A 19,059-nucleotide genomic window follows, 5' to 3' on the forward strand; every position below is an offset into this window, starting at 1 on the left:
AGGCAAGGGACAGAGGGACCCTGCCGCCGACAATGTCACAAGCCACCATATCTCTGATATTGAAGCGGGGTAAAGACCCGGAGGTGTGCGGGTCCTACAGGCCAATCTCCCTGATTAATGTAGACGCCAAGCTCCTGGCAAAGGTACTGGCGGGTAGAATGGAGGACTGTGTACCGGAGGTGATTGGGGAGGATCAAACGGGGTTCGTGAAAGGTAGGCAGCTGGCGGCCAATCTGAGGAAATTGCTCAATGTGATAATGATGCCCCCGGCGGGTAGAGAGGTGGAGGTAGTGGTGGCAATGGACGCCGAGAAGGCCTTTGACCGGGTGGAGTGGGACTATCTATGGGAGGTGCTCGGACGGTTTGGGTTCGGGGAGGGATTGGTGGATTGGATCAAATTATTATATCAGGCCCCGAGGGCCAGCGTCAGGACCAACAGAGAAGTGTCGGAGTACTTTAGGTTGTACCGAGGGACCAGGCAGGGCTGCCCGCTCTCCCCGCTGCTGTTTGCGCTGGCCATAGAGCCGCTGGCGATTGCGCTGAGAGCCGCAGAGGTTTGGAAGGGGATGGTGAGGGGCGGGGTTGAACACAGGGTCTCTCTTTATGCAGACGACCTGCTCCTGTACGTGTCGGACCCAGTGGCCGGGATGGGAACTATACTGGGAATGCTGAGGAAGTTCGGCCAGTTCTCAGGATACAAATTAAATACGGTCAAGAGTGAAATGTTTGTGGTCCAGGCAAGGGGCCAGGAGAACAGATTGAGAGGGCTACCGTTTAGGCTGGTTGAGGAAAATTTCCGGTATTTGGGAATCCAGGTGGCACGAGACTGGGGCAGGCTGCATAAGTTAAATTTGGCCAGGGTGGTGGAGCAAATGAAGGGAGAGTTTCGGAGATGGGATGCACTCCCGCTGTCGCTGGCAGGGAGGGTGCAGACTGTAAAGATGACAATCCTCCCTCGATTTCTGTTTATTTTTCAGTGCCTCCCGATCTTTATCCCACAGTCCTTCTTCAAAAGAGTTAACGGGCTGATCATGAGCTTTGTCTGGGCGGGAAAATCCCCACGGGTGAAGAAGGTGATGTTGGAGAGGAACCGCAGCGAGGGAGGGCTGGCTTTGCCGAGTCTGGTCAATTATTACTGGGCGGCCAACATCGCTATGATAAGGAAGTGGATGGTGGGTACGGGGTCTATTTGGGAGCGGGTGGAGGCGGCTTCGTGCAGGGGCTCCAGTTTGGAAGCCCTGGTCACGGCTCCTCTACCGCTGCCGCCGGCCAAGTACACCACCAGCCCGGTAGTGGTGGCGACCCTGCGGATATCGGGCCAGTGGAGGAGGCATGTGGGGGAGATGGGGGCGTCTGTCTGGGCGCCAATCTGCGACAACCATCGGTTTGCCCCAGGCAGAATGGATGGGGGGGTTCCGAGTATGGCGGCGAGCAGGGGCGGGAAGGGTGGGTGATATGTTCCTGGAAGGGAGCTTCGCGAGTTTGAGGAGCTTGGAGGAGAAATTTGGGTTGGTAAGGGGAAATGATTTTAGATACCTACAGTTGCGGGACTTTGTTCGTAGACAGGTCCCATCTTTCCCGCGCCTCCAGCCAATGGGGATCCTAGACAGAAGGGGAGGGTAGAGTCTTGGGTATTTATAAGGTGCTCATGAGGGAGGAAGGGTCCCAGACAGAGGAACTGAAACTTAAATGGGAGAAGGAGATAGGCGGGGAAATGGAGGATGGGCTGTGGGCAGAGGCCCTGAGTAGGGTAAACTCGACCGCGACATGTGCTAGGCTCGGGCTGATCCAATTTAAGGTCGTTCACCGGGCCCATATGACGGTGCCTCGGATGAGCAAATTTTTCGGGATAGAGGACAAATGCGCTGGTGCGCGGGAGGACCAGCGAACCATGTTCACATGTTCTGGGCATGCCCTGAGCTGAGGGGGTACTGGGAGGGATTTGCGGGGATCATGTCCCAGGTGCTAAAAACAAGGGTGGTGATGAGTCCCGGGGTGGCAATTTTTGGGGTTTCGGAAGACCCGGGCATCCAGGGGGAGAAAGCGGCCGATGTGCTGGCCTTTGCTTCCCTGATAGCCCGGCGACGAATATTATTGGCGTGGAGGGACTCGAAGCCCCCGAAGACTGAGTGGTGGCTTGCGGACATGTCGAGTTTCCTGGGGATGGAAAAAATTAAGTTCGCCTTGAGGGGATCTGTGCAGGGGTTCACCCGGAGGTGGCAACCATTCAACCATTTATTGACTTCTTTGCGGGAGAGTGATCGTCAGCAGGGGGGTGGGGGGAGGGGGGGGGGGGGGGTAGAGTAGAGTAGGAGGGAAAATATGGCGGGTAGTACCGGTGGGAGGGGAGCGGGCTTGTGCAATATGTTACGATGGAAGTATTGAAAGTATGTGGATGTTTGCACATTTTTGCCTTTTTTGCTTCCTTTCTGATGATGTCTGTAACTGTTTATAAAGCCAAAAACTACCTCAATAAAATTGTTTATTAAAAAAAAAGAAAGGTAACATTGAATGAGATTGTGAGGACTAAGCAGGCTTACCTGTTTCACTAAAGGTGGGTCACAAAGTTTGGGCGGTATGGGTCACAAAAGTCGGGTGTCGTGGGTCGCAAAAGCCGGCCGGGTGGGTCGCAACGATCGGCCGGTTGGTAAAAATGGTCCCCGGGAAAAAGGTTTGAAAAACACTGGGTTATCATCACTCTCCTGACTTGTATATTGACCTGCTGACAATGTCGACACAGACGCATCATCCTGGGGTGATGTTTCACAGACCCTGTGGCGGTGGAACAGGGTAGTTAGGAAGGGGGGGGTGGGTGGGGCTAGAAGGTAGTCAATGGGGATTGGGGGGGGAAGTTGGACCAAACCCATCCAGCATGTTGTCAGGCTGCTGTCCCAGGTTGTGGAGGACACAGCAGACCACCACAAAGCGGGAGATCCTCTGGGAGAGGGTATTCTGCAGGACACCATCAGAATGGTCCAGGCATCACACTGATTTTGAAGAGGACGGCACGTGGCGCAGTGGTTAGCACTGGGAATATGGCGCTGAGGACCCAGGTCCGATTCCCGGCCCTGGGTCACTGTGTGGAGTTTGCACATTCTCCCCGTGTCTGCGTAGGTTTCACCCCCACAACTGAAAGATGAGCAGGTTAGGTGGATTGGCCACACTAAATTGCCTCTTACTGGGAAAAAAAAATAATTAGGTACTCTAAATTTCTTTTTTTATTAAAGAATCTATTTTGAGCTGTGCGACGCAGGGATGGCAACATGGGCCTCATTATATCGGGTCTCCGGCCTCCACACTGGCATCATTAGCCATTACCTCAGCAGATACCCCTTATCCCATAAGAGCCAACCCATTATCCTGGGGTGGTACTCAAAGCCGCAGAGGATCTCCGGGTGTCCCAGGATGTAGATGTAATGCGCACCTCCTGGGAAGCATGCACATACTTGTATGATCCGGAGGTGGTGGTCGCACAGGAATTTTACTTTCAGGGTGTGGAAACCCTTCCTGTTAATTATGCCCCAGTGTGCACAAGGCGACATGCGTGCCATTTATTACCCCCTGGACCTGGGGCATCCCAGCGATGGTGGGGAATTTTGCTTCCCGGGCATCTTGATTGGTTTGGTGCAGCTCAAAGTTTATATGATCAGTTGCCTGGACATACAGGGCATCTATGATTTCACAAATGCACTTGTGGACTGTAGCTTGTGAAATGCCATATCAGTCTCTGCTCAAACCCTGGAATGAACTCGATGCATAAAGGTTCAGGGCTGCAGTGACATTCACGGCCTGATGGATGGCCGGGTGTCCTCCTCTTCCACAGCATGCCAAGTCCGTATGGACATGGCACAGATGTCGTATGTCTCCTTGATGAGTCTGAATGTCCTGCGGCACATGCTGTCCGATGTCTCCTCGAACGACCAACGATGCCTGTACACCTTGGGCAGTCGCCGGCATCCCCCTCTGGGTCCCTTCCTGGCCTGATGAATGGCCGGGTGTGAAGGATGTGCAACGGCTCCCTGCACATGGGGCGCGCCTCAAGCCTGTGTCGATGCTGCTGCCGCCTTCTCCAGCGCCTGGCCGCCTAGGATTCCACCAGCACCACGAGGGCTGCCATTGTAGGGTCATTGTAAGGAATTGGAGAAGGAAAGAGACTGACAATCAGCATGGGTCTCTCAAATTCCCTGAGCATCCCCCACCCTTACGTATCCCACCTTACCTCGAGTGCCGTCCACCGAACCAGTTGTGCTGGAGGACCCTGCCCCGCACAATTACTCCTGGCCACATCAGGAGCCCCTGTACCCCAGACCCCTGTCAAGAACCTGAGGGGGACCTTGCCCAGGTACCCTCCCCTGATACACACATTCTCTGGTGGTGGGAATATCCCCAGTGCTGAGGCCCAGCTCTTGGGTGTTTGATTGTTGGCTGCTGCTTCTGTACTGTTGACGCTCCCAGAGTTCAGGCAAAATGCTCAGGCCTCAGTTTGATTGGAATGCTGTGCAATAAAACTCGTCTGAGACATGGCACATGTACACATGATAATGCACTTGAGAATATTTTGTTTCTTAAACTATCAACTGTACCTTTATACAAAGAGATGAAAACCAACTACTTAACAGTCCACAAATCACACACTAACCATTAATCACCAAGGAAAAGGCACCATGCCTTACACACACAAGTACAATTCCACTGCAGAATATTGATGCAAACGCAAAGCTACAACAGTTCATTTGTACAAAGAAAACCAAACAGGCTGTATAACCGCTCACAGGTCCTCAGCAGAATGAAGGATCCTTGCTGTCCGGTCGTTTTACGTATCAGTATCTGCCCATGAGCATCCATTGTACAGGCCTGCCCATATGGCCTAATCTCATCAGAACCAAAGCTTGGTATCCAAATGTTTCACTGGTGTTTGAGGTGCAGTTAAACAGCCTCGATGTCCAGCATGTTTGACTTGCGGCGATATGCTAGTTGACGTGCAGCACTCACCACACTCACAACAAAATCACCAACAATCTGCAAAAGCATTTCTTTAACACCTTCATCAAGTTGCTCATTTGGATTATTCCGCCTCTCTCTTTCCCTCCTGCAGTTCCCAGCAGTAGACTCCCCAGCAGTGGAAAATCGCACCAACCCAGAGCACGCCAGAAGTGAGAAAGAGCTCCCCTTCCCCATCTCCAGCCCAGCCAACAGGTCATCTTACCATCCTGCCTTTCCTTACTCCAGGTCACAAAAGGAAAGAGGCGACAGCAAAGAAACACACAGCCTCCAGGCAGCTGCAAGCAACAATGGGGGATATGTTTATAGAGGCGAGCTTTCCGAGTATGAAGGCGCTAGAGAGGTTTGGGTTGGTGAGGGGAAATTAATTCAGGTATCTGCAGGTGCGGGACTTCCTAATTGAACAGGTGTCAACCTTCCCACTCCTACCGCTAAGAGGGATTCCAGAGGGTGGGTAGGAGAAGGGAGCATCTCGGACATTTACAAGGAATTTATGGGGTAGGAGGAGACACATACCCAGGAGCTGAAGCGCAGGTGGGAGGAGGAGCTGGGAGGAGAGATAGAGGATGGTCTATGGGCGGATGCGTTGAGTAGAGTCAATGCGTCCGCAACATGTGCCAGGCTCAGCCTGATACAATTTAAGGTCGTTCATCGGGCTCGCATGATCGTGGACTGGATGAGCAGATTCTTTGGGGTGGAAGGCAGGTGTGCAAAATGTGTGGGAGGACGAGCGAACCATGTCCGCATGTTGTGGGCATGTCCGAAGCTTAGGGGATTTAGGCAGGGGTTTGCAGATGTCGTATCCACGGTGTTAAAAGGAAGGGTGGCGCTGAGTCCAGAGGTGCCGATTTCCGCTGTGTCGGAAGACCAGGGAATCCAGGAGGAGACGGATATTATTAGCTTGGAGGGACTCCAGGCCCCCGAAGTCAGAGACCTGGCTTACTGACATGGCTAACTTTCTCTGTTTGGAGAAAATCAAGTTCGCCCCGAGAGGGTCACTGTTAGGGTTCGCCTGGAGATGGCAACTGTTCGTTGACTTCTTTGCGGAAAATTAATCGTCAGCAGAGGTGGGGGGGGGTTAGTTTAGCTTAGAGTAGGGGGTTAATAAACGTGGGACCTGTAAGGGAGGGAGACGGCTTTTGCACTATGTTTATAGTTTCATGTACATTATTTACTGTGTTGTTGTTATAATACCAAAGAATGTTCATTAAAAAAAAAAGATGGAGGCTCATCACCACCTTCGAAAGGGCAATGAAGGTGGGGCATATATGTTGGCCTTGCCAATGATGCTCACAGGCTATTCAAAAGGAAGGACTACTTCTTGTTCCAAAAGTACCTGTAGCTGAAAAACATTTTCCAAATAAAATGCAGAACTTGATTCCTAAAAATAAATTGGTCCCCGGCATATTGCAAACAATCCCTTATTCAGCTTGAAAAAACCTTGCCTTTGTATAGCGCCTTTCACAACCATCAGATGTGTCCATCACAGCCAGAAGTATAGTCACTGGTCACACAGGAAATGCAGCAGCCAAGTTCTGCACAGCAAACTCCCACGAAGGACAATATGACCATTACCGGATAATTTGTTGTTATGATGCCGATTGAGGGATAAATATTTTTTGGGACACCAGTCCAAAGATGTTCAGGTTAGGTGGATTGGCCATGCTAAATTGTCTCTTGATGTGCAGGTGTATGTTACGTGGGCCTGGGCAAGAAACTCTTTCGGAGAGTCAATGCAAACTTGATGGGCCAAATAGCCTCCTTCTGTGCTTTAGGGATTCTATGATAACTACCCCACTTTACATTAAAATAGTACCATGATCTCTCTTCTATCCACCTTATAGCAGACAAGATCTCATTTAAATGCGTCATCTGAAAGACAGGACCTCTGACAATACAGCATTCCCTCAGTACTGCATTGGAGTAACAGCCTATGTTTAAATCCTGGAGTTGGAATTGAACCCACAACCTTCCTGACTCAGAGATGAGAGTGCTGCCAATCGAGCTATAACTGGTACAATGTTCAGATTTTCTGAAGGTCAGGTAAACCTTCAGTGCACCTGAGTCTGGGTGATTTCACAATTTAAGTTGATTTATTTGGGCAGGCAAATGTCAGATGATATTTCAATATGGTACTCACAGGAAGTGCATTGGCTTGGGAAGCCCAGAGCATCAGTAAACTGTAATTAGCAGTAGCGTTCCCATTCAAAGTATCTAACAGGTGTTGCAACAAAGTCTGGAAAATATATAAATTTATGGTGTCAACACTACTGAAGCAATAGTTATTTAACATGCAAAGTAAAGAAAAAACTGACTGATGAGGAATAGGAAGTTCCATTCCCATGAAATGTCATAGATATCGAATGGCATTAACAACAGCAGTAACATAATTCACATTCAAAAGGACTTTACGAATCTGATCAAAAATTAATTGAAATTAAAATATATATGATCAATGAACATTACCTATATCAACTTCGCAAATTTGAAATTAGCTGAAAAATTTGATTCAGTATAATAAATGATCCTATGAATTTACTTTAACATATAATAAAATCACCACGTCTCACTGTTCCATCTTAATTCGTTTAAACACTATTCAGTTGTAATCCAGTCTTAATTAATGGATATTTTCAGTGTGAACAGGAAATATACAGGATAGTGTGTCTAAGTTACAATATGCTTGCTATGTTCTAATAAACAGGTCACATTTTGGTGGCATTTATTTTAAGGTGGGCTCACATTACAGAAATTCTATGTTACCTTTGAGTTGTCATCAGCGACTTTCACCTGTTCAACCTTGGCGACAATACTTTCAAATAAAGACAGAAGCCAGTGCTTGGATTTAGCCCAGTCTCTGCAGATAAAAGTTGAATGATAAACAAACCAGAATTTTACTTACTTAGATGAAGAAGGGTCATTTTTAAACTTCATTTATGGGATGTGAGCGTCATTGGTTAGGCCAGATAATCACTGCATGATTATCATGGAAATCTTGCACTGATTATCAAAATGATAGTAACCAAATGTATCCCAGAAACTGTCTAACATGTTAACATGTTTACCAGAATGTGACTGCACTAGAGAGAGTACAAAGGATGCGATTGCACTAGACGGGATACAAAGGATGTGATTGCACTAGAGAGGATACAGAAGATGTGACTGTACTAGAGAGGGTACAAAGGATGCGATTGCACTAGACGGGATACAAAGGATGTGATTGCACTAGAGAGGATACAGAAGATGTGACTGTACTAGAGAGGGTACAAAGGAGATTTACGAGGATGTTGCCAGTACTGGAAAGTTTTAGCTATTAAGAAAGATTAGATGGGCTGGGATTGTTTTCTCTGGAACATAGGAAGCTGAGAGGAGATTTAACTGAGATATATAAAATCATGATGGGCCTAGAAAGAGTGGATAGGAAGGAACTCAGCAGAAAGTTCAATAATCATGAGCTTAGGTGTAAAATAATTGGTACAAGAATTAAAGGGGAGTTGAGATATTTTGTACCCAGAAGATGATGTGTGTCTTCAACTTACTCCCCAAAAGGCACAGAAATCCTCATATTCAAATAGTACTTGAATATGCACTTGAAGTGTTGTAAACTACAGAGCTAAGACTAAGAATCAGCAAATGGGACATGCTTTTTATGGCCGGCACACATGCGATGGCTACCTTCTTTCTGTGGGTAAATTTCTACAATTCTAAACCACAGTGCTGGAACAAGAATAGCAAATCATGCTCAAAGCCATTGAGCAGTTGGTATATTCAAGATCTGAACCTTACTTTGGCTCACCGTATCAACCATGTTTCCAAGGATTTTGCAGCCAGCATTGCAGTGAATAAGCATGAGAACCTCAACAGAAGATTCACCCCTGCTAACTCTAACTCCAAATATATGGCTGAAATAAAATGAATTATTTACCTCAGTAAAAATTCCGGTAACTGGGAACCAAATTCAAAATCTCTATCAAACTTCTGGAAATGATCTTCAAACTCCCTAACGGTGTTTCCATCAGTTGGGCAGATGCCTCTTCCAAACAGATTGTTGACAACAGCAGGATACATACTATGCCTGTCAAGAAGTGAAAAAAATAAATTTCTTGTACAAGGATTAGCTGATCCTCTAAAAATGAAATTCCATGTAAAAATATGAATTACATTCCCGTTTGTTTTCATTGAAAATAATTGTGTGATGGGTTTAATGTAGGTGTAGCAATGTTTATTTAAATTATAATTCTTGTTTTTGTGTAACAGAGGAAGTTTACATTTGGAGGCTTTTGTCCTTGTGAATAAAAGTGCTTCTGAAACAGGAAAAAAGCACAAATGAAAATATTTCAGTTCAAATTAAAAGTGCTTTTCTTACTTCAGCTAAGGCAGCAGATGAAGCACGGCATTATTCCCAGAGTCCCTCAGGCAGTCAATATTCCCGTAACAGTACACAGTGAAAATAAACCCATGGTGATCCCATCAGAACTTTTTACAATTCTTGCATCAGGTAATATTGTCTTTTTGGACATTAGGTGGCATATCAAGGACAAATGTCTAACAACGCGAAGCTGTTATCAAAGGCATTCAATTACGGAGTTGCAAATAATTGGCTATGTCAAAATAAGTCACCATGGGTGTAATTCACCCGATTGGAGACTAAGTGCTTGCAGTAGCAGGAAAACCAGCGTGATTCCTGCTGGCGCTAGGAGTGCTAAAGAACTGAGATTCAGTTCATGCAAATGGTCAATCACTGCGCCAGCGTAAATCTCGCCGGATTCCTCATTCCCCGGGTGAGTGATTGTCCTTGATAAGCTGGAGCAGCTTTTAAACGCTCGCCTCAGCACAGACTATCATTCCAGCCAAGAAGATGGCTGCATGAAGAGCTGCACCAACATTCCTGGATGTGGACATCGATAGAATATTGGACACTGTGTGGGGGGGGGGGGGGGGGGGGGGACATCTTATTCCCAGGGTGGGCCGAAGGCACCAAGCCCATGTCATGTCCCAAGTGGGGGATGAGGTGGCAGATGCTGTAAATGCTGGCAGTGTCACAAGGAGGACCTGCAATGTCACAGAAAGATGAATTATCTCCTTCGAGCTTCCAAGGTGAGGACCCACCTGTATGTCCCTGGCATCATCCCCAAGCCTAACCTCTGGCACCTGATGCCAAACCTGCATTCCAGGTGACCCTCTGTAGTCCCATTGCCATGAGGATCAAGCCCTGCCTGTGACTACCTCTTCCCCTGAGCCATGATTGGATACTGAACCTGGGGGATAGCTGGAATCTGATTGATGATGGGAAGTTGATAAGGGGCTGGAGGCGAGCAGGAATGTGACACAGGTGATTGCGGAGGTGAGCAAGGATGCTTGTGGATGACCAGCATGGAACATCATGCCACCTTCGACCTGACAAGTAGCTACACTCCAAACAGCGGGGCAGCCACTGAATAACTAGGCACTTTAACAATGATTTTCAGCCATTTGCCACCAAACCCCACCCTCTGACACTTTCCAGGACATTTTCTTGACACTGCAGCCCTGTCCCCGCCAGTGATTTGCACCCACCCCTTCCTTTCATTCCTCACAAACCAGCCCGAACAAATAGGGAGCCAGTGGCCGCAACAGAAGGTGTTTGCAATGGGCTATGTGGCCTTCTCCTGCGTTTCCCAGGGAATCTATTAGGGGGGGGGGGGGGGGGGGGGGGTCCTTATTGAGTGATCCTTGTGCATTCTTGCTAGAACTGTGGCAGCTACTTGTGTGGTGGAGATGTTCATACTGTGCTGGCAAGCAACTCTATGTTCAGAAGCTGAAGTGAGGGCACTGCCTAAAGATGGTAGTTTTTGAGAGTTTTGCAGCAATCATATAAGGTAAAGGTACAGTTGCCATAGTCCCAGGTGACCATAGGCTGCTTTCCCCTTTGAGGGGGAGAGCTGACTGGTGGTGATTTAACCTGAGGATCACCACACCTCAGGCAAGGGGCAAGGTGGTGTCATCATGAATAATCTCAGCTGCTATAGGAATTGATATATGCAGCCAATGTTTAACACAGAGGTTGTGTCAGAAAGCAGTTCAGGTCTCCAGGGCGGATCTATGATGCATAAACTAACACTGTATGATACAAATGGGGCTATATTGACCTGTAGGCCCAGGACAGGTGCCTGAGCCTCACGAAAGCATTAGCTGACTGTCTCAACAATTAAGGGCGGAATTCTCCGCTCCCCACGTGGCGTGGGAGAATCGTGGGAGGGCCTCCTGGCATTTTTTCCACCCCCCTGGCGCCCCCAGCGATTCTCCCCCCCCCGCTCAGAAAAATCGCCGCTCGCCGTTTTTCACGGCGAACGCCGATTCTCTGAGCCCGATGGGCCGAGCGGCCGGCCCTTCACACCCGTTTCACCACAGCAGCAACCACACCTGGTCGCTGCATACGTGAAACGGGTGCCAGATGCCCGTTTGGGGCATCTAGGGGCCCGATTTGGACGGGAGCACCGCGACTGTGCTCGGGAGGGGACAGGCCCGTGATCGTGCCCATCGATCGTCGGGCCAACGTCCAAAACGGACGCACTCTTTCCCCTCCGCCGCCCGGCAAGGTCAAGCCGCCACAGTCTTGCTGGGCGGTGGTGGAGAAAGACGGCACCGCGCATGCACGGGTTTGTGCCGTCTGCGCGCTGATGTCAGCCGCGCATGCACGGGTTGGAACCGGCAACCCGCGCATGCGCGGTTGACATCAGAAAAGCGCCGTTTCCACGTCATTTCCGGAGCGACGAGGTTGCGACCGGGAACGACGGGGGCCCGCTCCTAGCCCCCCGGGTGGGGGTGAATTAGGTGCGGGGAGCGGGCCCTTAGGCCGTCGTGAAGCTCTGCCGATTTCACGAGAGCCATCCCGATTTTTATCGGGAGCGGAGAATACCGCCCATGGTCTTTACTCTGACAGAGGCTGTATGACAAGGAGGACTTCAGCAGGGGCTGCTGCATCTGTTATTTGTGTGAACTAAGCTCTGCAAACCTCCTGCTTCATCTAATGTGGAGCTGTGCACTTAAGGTGTCTAATGAGGTGTCCCAACACTTGGTGGTCCTGAGAATAACCATGATCGCGCCCATCCCTTTTAATGGAGCGTTTATACAGCTATGAGGGTCTCCAGATGCACCAGGTGCATGGAAATCTACACGAGCAGCAGAGCTCACAGCTCTTGAATGAAACTGACATCATACACCTTCCTGAAAGTTACATCAAAGTAATGAGTTGCTAGCCTTTCAATGCACCATTAAGAGGTTCAGCGATAGCACCTCATCCTGAGGGGGATTTCCCCCCGCCCCTCCACCCAGAGTGCAATCCCTCGTCACCAATGCGAACATTTGGAAGGTTACTTACTTTCTTACTTCCCTTCATAGTTCATGGTGCCGGGAACCTGTTTGTAAATACTTACAGCAATCACACTTACGTGACTCCCGACTTGGGAGTTGGGGACGGGAGAATCAGAGGCAGCGGTTGTCTCGCGCTCCCAATCCGATAAAAGCATTCAAATGAATGCAGATGAGCACTTTGTATTTTTGCACTGGCACAGGCCGGGAACCCTGTCAAGGCCGACGGAGCGGGCGGACCTGGAGAATCACAATGTGTTTGACGGGCAGTGCAAATCCTGGGCCGGACTGTCCTTTTCCGAGACGCCGGCACAGAACTCATGGACTTCCAAGACAGCAAAACTGGCACCGCACCTGGGCCGATTCTGCTACTCTTAAGGGGCTAGCACTGGTGCCACGTGGGACACAATCGATTCCAATGGGAAACGGTGCCGGACTGTCCAGTTTCGTGATTGACACTCAGGAAGCTGACAAGCTGCAGCCGCATAAACACACTTCACTCCCCAACACACACCAACCCAGCAAACAAGATCGCAGCAAGACCCGCGGTCCCTCGCTTCACGGATGCTGAACTGCAAACCTTCCTAGATGCAGTGGAGGAGAGGCAGATGACCCTGTACCCTGGCCTGGGAAAGAGGCTGCCAGCCGCCGCTATTCACGTGCCTGGGCGCAGGTAGGAGAGGCGGTGAGCGCCACCAGCAACGCCATCTGGACCGGCCAGCAGAGCCGGAAAAAACTGCACGTTTTCTGTTTTCCTCCTCTCCCCCAGGAGAAGCCCGCTTACAAGCGCCAGGAGCGGGAGAAGACTGGGGAGGGGGGGGGTGCACTGCCGGACTTGTGACCACTGAACGTGGCAAGGCAGAGTGCCCTGGACATGGTCGCCGGCCCGGAGAAAAGGGAGGTCGCCGGGGTGGACTGCAGCCGCAGGTGTGGAAGTGAGACCCTGTTTAGTTACGGTTCCCCGTGACACGCATGTCAAACCCTCCCTCAACCCCACCCCCTCCCCACCACCTTCACCCTCGCACCACCATCACCTCCACCATCTGCATTCCCCTTGGCCCGTGGTCTAATCATGCGTTTTGTCTTGCGTCTTACAGGACTTGCTGCAGATGGGGGCAGGTCCATCTGGTGTCCTCCGCCCCCACAGCCGGAGAGCCCACTGCGAGCAGAGCTCCGAGGCAGAAAGCAGCTCGGACGCCAGCCCCCCCCACCCAAGACACAGGACACCTCGGAGCTCAAATCCAAGGGTGACGTAGATTTCCCGTCACAACTGTATCTGACACCCTCCACCATCCCAGAGACACTCATCATGGTTGGACACTTTAGTGAAAAGGCTCCTGGGACACCCTCTGGTGTGCACCACACAGCTGATCCGGTACAGTAGGTGGAGGTAGGAGCACCCGAGGGATGGATGGTCAGAGGGCAGGCAGGCGGGACCCAGGAACGAGCTGCCGTCCAGATGGATTTTGGGCACCTGGAACAGACAATCACCATCGGTTGTGGAGATGTAGTCGCCGAGCCAGGGATAATATGAGGGGTGGTCGGCGAGCATCCAGTGCCTGCAGGTGCAGTTGGAGGAGCCCAACTGCGTGCAGGAGCAGGAGGTGGTGCCGACCATGCGTGCCACCCAGGCCAACACCACAAGGGTGGCGTCTGCGGTGGGGGCAATGGTTTTGGCTATGGATCAGCATGTCCAAGTACTGGGGCATTCTGTGCAGGCACTGGCTGAGGCCCAGAACTGTGTTGCCGCCTCACAGGCAACCATGTGCCAGAGCTACCTGGACATCGCAGTGGCCCTCCTGAGCATGGCCCAGTCACAGTAGGCCATGGTTGGGAACGTCGCCAGCATTGCCCAGGCGCTGGCCAATGTGGCACTGACACAGAAGGAGGTGGGCCAGTCCCAGAGGGAGATGGCGCAGTCACTGGCTGATGTAACACAAACCCAGAAGGTGGTGGCACAGAGAATGGGTGTTGGTGCAGTCCCAGATGGAGATGGTCCACTCCCTGTGCTCCATGGCTGCAAGCATGCAGACTGTGGTCGAGGCCAGAGCGGGCCTCCAGGACTGGCAGCGCAGATAGCAGGGGAGCCTCCGGGGATAGCTCTGCTCACACCCCCATCCTGTAACATAGCCCGGGGACATCGGGCACCCTGAGGGAGGAGGAGGTGCTGGGACACGTGCTGGTGACTCCCGCTAGGGAGGTGCCAGAACACGGCAGCACCTCGGATTCACCCCCTCCTGCCCCTGGTGCATCTGATGGGCAGCAGGAAAAACAGGGCGGCACCACGCCATCTGGGCCCATCCAGGCCTGGTAGCCCCAGAAGACGACCGCCAATGGGGACCCAGATCGCAGGGCGGGAATCACAGCAGGCCAGCTCCACTCCACGTCTGGGGAACCACCAAGACGTAACTTCATTGTTGTGTTAATGTAAGCCTACTTGTGACAGTAATAAGATTATTATTACAACGTAGTGTTAGGGCTCAAAGCGGGCGACCCTCCCAACTTCATATTGGAAGCCCCTCTAGAGCGGTCCAGGCATCTGAACTGCATGTTCAGGAGGCCGAAGCACTGCCTGATCACACCCCAGGTAATTGTATGGGTGTTGGCGTAGCGGTTTTCTGCGCTGGTCTGTGGCCTCCAGAAAGGTGTCATCAGCCATGACCACAGTGGATAACACCTGTCGCCCAGGAGCCAATCTCCCAGCCGGAGGGGAGAGTAGGGGGTCTCGAACATGTCAGGAATCATCGAGTGTGCCAGAATGTAGGCATGGTGCACACTGCCCAGGTATCGGGCGCAGACATGCATAATGTGCAGGTGGTGGTCATGTTCATCGCATGGAACCCCTTTCGGTTGGTGTAGAGCAGCCTGTCATCAGCTGGTGCTCGTAGGGGGACATGCATCATGTCGATCAACCCCGGAACCCGAGCCATACCATCGATGGCAGCGAACCCCGTTGCCCGGGCATCCTGGTGGGCTCGGTCAACAATGAAAGTAGAGCATCCGGAGGAAACCCACTCAGACATGGGGAGAACATGCAGACTCTACATACAGTGACCCAAGTCGGGAATTGAACCTGGGACCCTGGAACTGTGAAGTAATTCCTGAGATGGACAAACATGGAAGTCAGTATTTATAACATATGAATTTCACAGAGCATTTTTTGCACTAGGTCGCGGTTGCAGTTACTTACCAGATGAGGTCATACAAGTTGTCAGTGCCTTTGGTTCCAAGGTGTATGAGATGTTCACAGAACTCCCTTGACAGATTAGCAAAGAACAGGTGCAATCTAGATGGAGCCAATCTCCCTTTCAGCATGTCATGAACTGCAGTGTGGCTCTTATAAAAACTCTCTTTGCTAATAGAAGCTGTTGGCAGGTAATTGAAAAATGAATAAACTTGTTTCTTACATTTCATATCATACAATTTACAGTGCAGGAGGAGGCCATTCAGCCCATCGAGTCTGCACCAGCTCTTGGAAAGAGCACCGTAATAAGCCCCACTCCTCCACCCTATCCCCGTAACCTAGTAACCCCATCTAAACTTTTTAGACACTACGGGCAATTTATCATGGCCAATCCACCGAACCTGCACATGTTTGGACTGTGGGAGGAAAGTACGGCATCCGGAGGAAACCCACTCAGACATGGGGAGAACATGCAGACTCTACATACAATGACCCAAGTCGGGAATTGAACCTGGGACCCTGGAACTGTGAAGTAATTGTACTAGCCACTGTGCTACCATGCTTATGAAGTAACAGAAAGAGAACATGAACGCAGTGTAGTAAATATTGTGCAGAAGAGCTTTGAAAAGGTGTTTAATAAAGTGCCACATAATTAACTTACGAGGAAATTTGAAGCCCAATAATCAGCAGACATATGGCAGATGCAATTTAATGCAGAATGAAGGCGAATGGGGATGTCAGTTGGCTCAGTTGGCTGGACAGCTAGCGTGTGGCTCAGAATAATAACAACACCATCGGATTCAATCCCTGTCTCGGCTGAGGCTGACATGAGGCCTGCCTCCTCACCCTGCCCCATGATAAAATCACAGCACAAGTTGTGGTTCAGTGTCCCTCAGATATTTGACGATGCTATCTTAGATACAAAGTGGTATATGATGCACTTTAGTCGGAACCAAGCGGAAGGGCAACATAAACTAAATGGTATAATATTAAAAAGGGTGCAGGAACATAATAATAATCTTTATTATTGTCACAAGTAGGCTTACATTAACTATGCAATTAAGTTACTGTGAAGTTACTGTGAAAAGCCCCTAGTCACCACACTCTGGAGCCTGTTTGTGTACACTGAAAGAGAATTCAGAATGTCCAATTCACCTGACAAGCCCGTCTTTCGGGACTTGTGGGAGGAAACCGGAGCACAAGAGACCTGGGGGTGGACATACTCAAATCTTTGAAGGACAAGTTGAGAAGATTGTTAAGAAGACACACAGGATCCTTTGTTTCATAAAGAGAGCCGCACAGTATAAAAGCAAGGAAGTTCTGCTAAATCTTTATAAATCACTGATTAGGGTCCAGTTAGAGTTGTGTCCAATTTCTTGCACAACATTTTGGAAGGTTGTCAGACCTTAGAGGATGGAAGGAGATTTTTCTACAATTGTACAAGGGATACAAGACTTCAGTTATGTGTAGGGAGTAGAGAAACTGGGTTGTTTTCCTTAGAACAGAGCAAGTTAAGGTGACATTTAATAGACGTGTTCAAAATCATGAACTGTTTTATTAAGAGTGAATAAAGAATAACTGTATTCAGTGGCAGAAATGTTGGTAAACAAAGGCCACAGATTAAGGTAATTGCCAACAGTAACAGAGGCGAAATGAGGAGAAACTGTCTTCACACAGCAAATTGTCATGAACTGGAATGCACTGCCCGAAAGGGTGGTGGAAATAGATTTAATGATAGCTTTCCAAAGTGAATCGGGGAAGTATTCAAAGACGAAAATTTGCAAGGCTAAGGGAAAAGCTATTTTGGGGAACTACAAGGATATAAAGCAAATTACTGTGGATGCTGGAATCTGAAACAAAAACAAAATTTTGGACAATCTCAGCAGGCCTGGCAGCATCTGTGGAAAGAAAAGGTAGCTAAAGTTTTGAGTCTGGATGACTCTTTGTCAAAGCTAAAGAGAACTGGAATTAGGGTCAGATTTATACTGTAGTGGGGGGGGGGGGGGCATGGAAAGGTGGGGCTGGATAGAAGGCCAGGTGGAGATTGACAAAGATGTTGAGGGCAGAAGACGAAAGGAATGTAAATGGGGGTGATTATGGCTAAGAAGGGTACTGTTAGTGGCAAATAAACAAAGAACAAAGAAAAGTACAGCACAGGAACAGGCCCTTTGGCCCTCCAAGCCTGTGCCGACCATGCTGCCTGTCTAAACTAAAATCTTCTGCACTTCCGGGGTCCGAATCCCTCTATTCTATAAAGGGAGATTAGAATGTGTGAATGGCAGAACAAAGGTGAGCAATGTGTCAAAGGGCAACTAGGAAGTGGGAAAAGATGGCCCAAGTGGAGTGGGGGGGGGGGGGCAAGGGTGAGGGGAAAACAGATCAATGGAAGAAATGAAAATAAATTGATAGAAACAAAAAAGGGGTGAAAGCGGAGGACAGAGTTCACAGTGTGAAGGATATATATACTTGAATGCAGAATATTTGAGTCATGGCTAGTTGTTTCTTCTTATGACAGGATTCACTGTCACAGGTTTCAGTCTAATTGATAATGGTAGGAGCTGATAGTCTCACTGTTGTTATTGCTGTATTTTCACGGTCAATATACGACAGACAGGCGATACTGGCATAACTATGACTGCAGTATACGTTGGAAACCCCTTATCTGGATCAGAGATTTTAAAGTTGGTTGGATCCGGAGGTCAATAGATGTTAGTAAGTTCATTAATATATTTTAAAATATGTGTTAGGCTTACTAAGGAATAATTTGCGTTATTAAAATAGTCTCTGCCATAAAAACATGTTTTCTTCAGGTAACCCAGAAAGTCTATTGGAAATTAAACCATGGTGTTGCAGGAATCTGACAATATTTACAGGAGGCTCTCCACACATAAATGTTTGAGAACCACTGAATACACCTGTGTAATTAACAGAACCTGCTGACAGAGTTGAGGAACATAAAAAGTTACTGGCAATTTTCAGTCTGCTTCTAGTTCTGGCGATTCTGCAATGCATTTTATTCTACTGTCAGGAATTCCAAATCTTCTGCTAATATTTCTTCAAAAATCCTGAAAACATGGAGATCAGGAGAAGTTTCAGGGATGTTCTGCCCTGTTCTCAATTTTCTCAATGCAAGGACTCGTTGCTGTGCTACTGTACTACAGTCAATTAACAACAGACCAAGCCCAATTCTGCTGTCTCCCTTCATTCACAATGGACAACAACAAAACTTGCTGAAGTGGTGACCTTGGCTGATTTCTCCTCCTCAATTCAAGGATTACAAGATCAACTGTTACCCAGTCTCCAAGCATAGTGAGGTCAACTAAATCAGTAAAGAGCAAGGATCAAGGGCCAAACAAAATCTGCCAGATGGACCAGTCATTCACCAAGTAAACTAATTCTTAATACCAATGGACTAATTTCACTTTATTTTAAAGGTCCTGTCAAAGACATAATTCTTCCCATTATTCAGCCCTCAATCAAACTCAATGAATTGAAAAAGAATATTTGATGGAACTTTAATTCTG

At 49.1% G+C, this 19,059-nt stretch overlaps 1 protein-coding gene across 4 annotated transcripts in view; it reads right to left on the bottom strand.

The window, feature by feature from the left end:
* Window positions 1-19,059, bottom strand: part of LOC119967401 (24-hydroxycholesterol 7-alpha-hydroxylase) — a 63,792-nt gene that overhangs the window by 32,834 nt on the left and 11,899 nt on the right. For all 4 annotated transcript variants that reach the window (XM_038799913.1, XM_038799914.1, XM_038799911.1 and 1 more), the window contains exons 3-6: window positions 15,542-15,716; window positions 8,927-9,076; window positions 7,765-7,858; window positions 7,142-7,237 (exon numbers count right to left, since the gene is read on the bottom strand). In XM_038799913.1, coding sequence (XP_038655841.1) covers window positions 7,142-7,237; window positions 7,765-7,858; window positions 8,927-9,076; window positions 15,542-15,716 — 515 coding nt within the window. The remainder of the gene's footprint in view (window positions 1-7,141; window positions 7,238-7,764; window positions 7,859-8,926; window positions 9,077-15,541; window positions 15,717-19,059) is intronic.

Source organism: Scyliorhinus canicula, chromosome 6, assembly GCF_902713615.1.
Source record: "Scyliorhinus canicula chromosome 6, sScyCan1.1, whole genome shotgun sequence".
Taxonomy (NCBI): Eukaryota; Metazoa; Chordata; class Chondrichthyes; order Carcharhiniformes; family Scyliorhinidae; genus Scyliorhinus; species Scyliorhinus canicula.